Below are 6,505 nucleotides of genomic sequence, written 5' to 3'. Positions count from 1 at the left end.
ATTATACTACTATACGTATATATATATATATATATATATATATATATATATATTTATTATATATATATATATATATATATAATTGAAGGTTTTGATATGAAAATATAGCCAGATGTTGCAAGCTGGATATATTCCGAGGGGGAAAAGTTATGGCGATTATGAGGAATTGAACCATAAGCGTATAGCTTTTCCCCTTTGGCGTATGTCGTTCCACCGAAGAGAGAGAATCAATAGAATTCTTATACCATATTACATACATAAAAACTCGGAAACTTGCAAGAGTATCCAGAGTATGTAAAATTTTTTTCGATTGTTTCAGACAGCAAGAGCTTGGGTTTACTACCATGGGCACGTTACTGGCTATAAAAGAGATCGTACAATATTCTCCTAAGTCTGAAATGGGGACGAGGAGTCCTTCAGCGTAGACATGGACTACGATCTGTTTGGTGAAGATGTCAGTGGCTCGATGCTCGAGGCTCTTCCTGATCTCGGAGGGAACGATCACTTCGATCCTGCGCCTGCGAATAATTCCGTAGCGGTGTCCAGAGACGGTCTGAATTCCGGCCCTAATGGAGGAGGGAGTTACATTAACCAATCTTATAACATTTCTCAAGAATCTCCAATACAAAAATTAACCTCATTCGGCGGATCTGAATTTGGTGGCTCGAATCAATTGCAAAATCCGTCGCAGCGCAGCATGTTTAACCAAAATCTCGGTACGTTCGATAATAGCGCCACACCTCAGCGTGCTATGGTGCCGGGCGCATTTCAAAATCAGACTCGTAACATTGCACCGCAACAGCATAGGGGGCCTCATCCGGGTACCGGTGGTCAGTATCCTAGTTACAATGACAATATGTATTCTATGGAGCAGCAACACTCGATAGCTAGAGCCAACATGAGTATGGATCCTAGCCAACAAGGTTGGCCGGGTAATGGAACTGGTTATCCACAGATGCAGAGGCATTACAATCAGATGGCTCCGCAGCCTGCCGCATACAGGCAACACATGCCACCACAGTATTCTCATCAGCAAGATCAAGCTGGCGTTATTAATCAAAAGATGCAGCAGCAACAGCAGCAGCAGCAACATTTTAGTCAACAAGGGATGATAGGCAACATGGGAGTTTTGCATCAATCGATGCAACCTGGAACAACTGGTGGGGTCTATCAGCATATGGTTGGGCAGCAACAACATTACCAGCAAGGTAATACGGTAGCAGCGATGTATCAGACGACTCCCGGTTATCCTGGTTTCGCTTCGGCGATTCATCAGCAACAGCAGGCTCAACAACCACCCCAGGCGAGAATGCCGCATCATCACCCGGCGCATCCGACGCATCAACCACATCCGTCTCATCCTCAACAATATCCTCAGCATACTCCTCAACATCCGAATACGCAACAACAACCGACGATGGATCCTCAATATCCTCATCATGCCACATCAATGTTTAATCAACCTCAACATTCGGCGCCGCCACAGCAACAGTTCGGCACAGCACCGACTAAACATTCGACAAGTCCACAATATCGCGCTGCGTTCCCACAGTTATCACCACAAATGTCGCCACGGCCACAAATGTCTCCGCGTCCACCGGCGGTGCAGCAGCAAATGTCACCGCGACCCATTATGTCGCCTGCCAAGCCTACCACGCTTTCGCCGCATCCTCATGTTCAACTTCCTCATCAACAAGGCAATCAGGCTAACGCGATGTCAGTGTCACCTTCGTGTCCGCCCACATCTATGCAAATAAATCCATCATCGCAGCAACAGCAGACTACTCTGCAGGCTCTCGAACAGATGGTGATGCCGGGAGTTGCTGTGTCGAATTCCAGCGTTCCCACTTCGGATCAGTATAATCAGTTCCAAACACGTCCGCCAATGTCGCAGACACCGAATGTTCTGCCGCAGCAACCGACGGCGCAGAGTCCGATGCCAGGCCAAGTCACGGGGCCCAGAATGCCAATGCCCGCTCAATGGCAATCACATCCACAACAGCCGCAACAATCGCAGATTAGGCCAAGTATCGGCGTTACCGAAGAAAGAGGTGGCATAGTAGAGCAGCCTCAGCAAGCGCCAATAGTATCCGAGCAGAGTACTCCGATGTTCCCCGTTGCTGGACCGGAGACTACTGTTCATAACGTTGTGGAAACGGCGACAACGACGAGCACAACGACAACGAGAGAACCGACGTCGACGGAGAACGTCGTGCAGAACCCGATCGAAACCCCGAAACAATCAGAACCCGAGCCTTCTTTGCATCAAAGTGCTCAGCAGACCCAGCAATCGGATGCAACCGCGCAACTCGGTCCACCGCAAGTGGACACATCGGCACAAAATAATTCACAAAATAATTTATCTTTAGATCATACATCTACGGTAGGAAATATGCCTACATCCGCGAGTATATCTCCAATTGAAACGGTGCAGTCTCTTCCCGCGTCCAGCACAAGTGGCAATATGGAGTGCACAAATGTGACATTACAGCAACAACAACAACAACAATCACAACAACAGCAACAACAACCGATTATTACACCGATACAGAATCCCGTTTCTGGTATTGAGAATCCGAGTGTGTGTGAAACGAAATCACAGGAACAAAATATAGAAGTACATCAGCCGTCATTGAGCAGTACAACACAACAAGTTATGGTACAACAACAACCACAACATACTCAGCAACAGCCTATCAATTGTCCTCCACAGCAGCCGATGCAACAGCCAGTACAACAATCAGTGCAGCAACCAGTGCAACAGCTTCATATAGCTCAGCCACAGGTAGTCCAGCCTCAGGCCACAATATCGCCTCCTCAACCACAGTTACAATCGTCACAACAATCTCAAATGAATCAATCGCAGCCTGTTCAAATAAATCAGCAATTGCAATCACAGCAGCAAATATCTCAACCATCACCACAACAACAGCAACAGCAGCAAATTACACCCACTCAACAATCACAAATTCCTCAACCCCAACAACCCATATTGAGTCAAACACAGCCGGTACAGCCTCAACAAATTCTACCAGCGCCTCAGCCACAACTGGGACAATCACAATCACAGTTGGGACAAGCACAGCCTCAATTAGGACAACCACAGTCTCAATTAGGATCGCAAACCCAATTAGCGCAACCACAGCCACAATTAGCGCCGGCTCAGCAGAGTCCGACTTGCGTTACACAACAGGCTCAATCGACGACGGCGACACCGCCACAAACACAACCACCCCATATGCAACCTCAGCAGGTCGGCATAATGCCACAGAGTGCCGCGCTGATACCATCTCAGATGCCGCCGCAAATACAAACGCAGCCGATACAAAATCCGACATCCCAGATGCAGAATCAGAACGCTCAGGTACCGCCTGGACATTTAAACGCACAACAAATACCTGCAGTCAGTCAGACTACCGGTATGGTATTGTCACCGCATCAAGCTGCGGTTCCCGTGCCAAATTCGCAAACACCGCAGGTATTATTAATCATATTGTTAAAAAATATATCTTAACATAATAATTTTATTTAGAATATTCTGTGATATATTTTATGTCCTATGGTAAAATATATATATTTGTGAAATATATATTTTACATAAATCAATTGTGACAATATATATTCCATTGATATCATTTATTTTTTAAATAATAGTATCATTCTGGAGGCGATATGATCACCGGCAACACAATGCCGAACATGTATAGTATGCCGACTAATCCTACACAAACCCCAGTCGCAACTGCCGGTTTTGGCACGTCTTGTGCACCGCTCACGCATCATCAAGAACGAGCCGCATTGCAGCAGCAGTTACAGGAATTGTACTGCATGCCACCAGCTCCGGAAAATCAAGAAAAGATTGTCGCCTTGCAAGAGAAATTGCAAGCGTTACAGCAGCACGAAACGAATGATCAATGTAATGGTGGTCCACAATGCATATTACAAACACCGATGTTTACAGCTGCTGTAGTTGATAGTCCACAGGTAAAGTATAATTTCTTTGTCATACGATGAATATAATTTATGTTTAAAAGAAATATTTTATTTAAGAATATCTGAAATTACTAACATAACTTTTCTCATGTCAATTGAAAAATCAACATTACTATCTCTAAGTCTAATTCAATTATATGAAGAATATTTGTATAATTAATATTTGAGAGACTACAAAGCAAACGGAGATTTAAATGATTTTTTTATTTATAATTTTTTTTACTTTGTTTATATTGTATCTTTGAAAAAAAATCATTTATCTATTAATAATATAAATATTACTGAAAATAGGTTTCCAGTACTACTGGACGTGGTCGTAGTAAAGGTACGCCTCGAGCAAAGAAAAGTCGTAAAAAAGCCGATAAAGAGGCATCTGCACCTACCACTGCCACTCAGCAACCTGAGCAACCTTTATCGGACAATAAAGTCACTCCAGGTGATAGCAGCAATGTAGTAGACAGTGCTGCAGATTCAGAAGACATTAAGCCATCTTCTGGGGATATGGAGGAGGAATGGAATAAAGGCAGAAAGTCCCGATCGCCTCGAAAACCACGCAAGCCGAAGGAACCTAAAGAGCCCAAAGAACCGAAACCTAAGAAGGAACCAAAACCACCTAAGGAACCGAAATCACCGAAAGTGGCGAGGAAGAGAAATAAGGATAAAGACAAAGATTCCACAAAGCGTAACAGAAAGTAAGTATGATATCTAGAAAGGGACATATATTATTCTTGTATTATAAATTAGCATTATATTTACTAATACTCTTATAGAAAAACTAATCAATCTGAGTCCGCTGATGATGAAGTTGTACGCGAAAACGAAGAAACTGCTGTTTCGGATTCTAGTGCTGTTAAGGATGCCGAGACAAAAGTCTGTGAATCATCCATACAGGGTGATCAGGAGCAAGTGGATTCTTCTACCAATGAACCTATGTTATCCGAAATAAAGGAAGAAGGTAAAGAGAAAACTGGGACAGAAGATGCTACAGAGGAGGATAAAAAAGATGAAAACTTGGAAACGACTACTGCAACCGCTGAAAATACGACTAGTAAAAAGAAATCTGCAGCTAGGAAACGATCTAATACTGGCAAGTCATCTGGAGGAAAAAGTTCCAGAAGTTCTAAGTAAGTAATAACATTATTTTATTAACCAATAATGTTTGATAATGAATACCATATATAATGACTATATAATTTTATCATTATTTTTTATTATTATTTAGAAAACGCAAGAGTCGCATTGCTCCTGATTCTGATGGCGAGGAATTAGCGGCAACGCCTCCGCCATCACCGGAAGCTGGTGATGATGTAAATAAGCGGCGATCCGCGAGAAACACTCATCGCAAAAAGTATGTAGATGATGTAATGTTGCGATTCTCTGATGATGATGTTCCTATGCAAGAAGCTCAAGTGTCGAAAAAAGTGGAAGGTGCAAATACTTCAAAACCTGCTGCCACCAAAAAGGAGGGTGGTGAAGGCGGCGAAGTCGGGCCTAACAAACCCAATTTTGTATACATTGTATGTATTTTTCGAATTGTTAACTGCTTTTGTAAAAATTGTTATAACAATCTCTATAATTTTAATTGTACTGTTCTATTTTATAGAACACTACAGATGAAGACTCTATGGTTGTGCAACATATTTTATGCTCTCGAATGGGAAAGAGAGAAGTTAAGCCCGTGGTATCCAAAGTAGAACTGCCTGTAGAAAAGAATGAAAACGTGGATAAAGAAGAATCCGACAACAAAGACGTGACATCTGATGATTCTGTGAAAAAAGAAGGTACAGAAAATAACGAGAAAGAAGTGAAGACCGAGGCCAAAGACGAGGGAAAAAGTGAAATCGATAGCGTAAAAAAGGAAGATGCAAAGAAAGTGGAAGAACTTTCCTCGGATTCGAAACCAGTTGAGACTACCACTGTTGTCGAGACAAAGCCACAGTTCGTCGAAGCCGAAGAATATTTCGTTAAATATCGGAATTTTTCGTATTTGCATTGCGAATGGAGAACGGAAGAGGAAATGTACAAAGGCGATAAACGTATCCAAGCTAAATTAAAAAGATTCAAGCAAAAGCAACAACAAAACACCAACATTTTTGAAAATGTACTTTTGACGTTTGTTATTTTAATTTATGAATGTGACATATTGATAATGATGCATATTAAAAACATTAAAAATCAACATTAAAAATAATTTAAAACCCATTTTATGAAAACCTTTTTTTCTTAGACCGAAGATGATCCCTTCAATCCAGATTTTGTCGAAGTTGATCGAGTTTTAGATGAAGCAACTCACAATGATCCAACTACTGGAGAAACAGTCCGACATTTTTTGGTCAAATGGCGATCTCTGCAGTATGAGGACTCTACCTGGGAATTAGAAGAAGATGTTGATCCTGAAAAAATAGCTCAGTTTGTGAGATTTAATAAGGTGCCACCAAAAGAACAATGGAAGGTATATATTAAAATTTGTATATATATATATATATATATATATATTTACTAAAATTAAGTA

At 41.9% G+C, this 6,505-nt stretch overlaps 1 protein-coding gene across 1 annotated transcript in view; it reads left to right on the top strand.

The window, feature by feature from the left end:
* The first annotated feature begins 427 nt into the window (after positions 1-427).
* The window catches only part of LOC105620017 (chromodomain-helicase-DNA-binding protein 7), a 20,749-nt gene continuing 14,671 nt past the window's right edge, over positions 428-6,505 (top strand). The window contains exons 1-7 of the mRNA XM_012201527.1: positions 428-3,478; positions 3,655-3,984; positions 4,285-4,685; positions 4,764-5,117; positions 5,216-5,510; positions 5,597-6,094; positions 6,221-6,445. Of these exons, the coding sequence (XP_012056917.1) occupies positions 428-3,478; positions 3,655-3,984; positions 4,285-4,685; positions 4,764-5,117; positions 5,216-5,510; positions 5,597-6,094; positions 6,221-6,445 (5,154 nt within the window). The remainder of the gene's footprint in view (positions 3,479-3,654; positions 3,985-4,284; positions 4,686-4,763; positions 5,118-5,215; positions 5,511-5,596; positions 6,095-6,220; positions 6,446-6,505) is intronic.

This window comes from Atta cephalotes (genome assembly GCF_000143395.1).
Source record: "Atta cephalotes unplaced genomic scaffold scaffold00023, whole genome shotgun sequence".
NCBI lineage: Eukaryota > Metazoa > Arthropoda > Insecta > Hymenoptera > Formicidae > Atta > Atta cephalotes.
The sequence above is the reverse complement of the archived record's forward strand: the minus strand, read 5'-3'. Positions and strand labels throughout refer to the sequence as shown.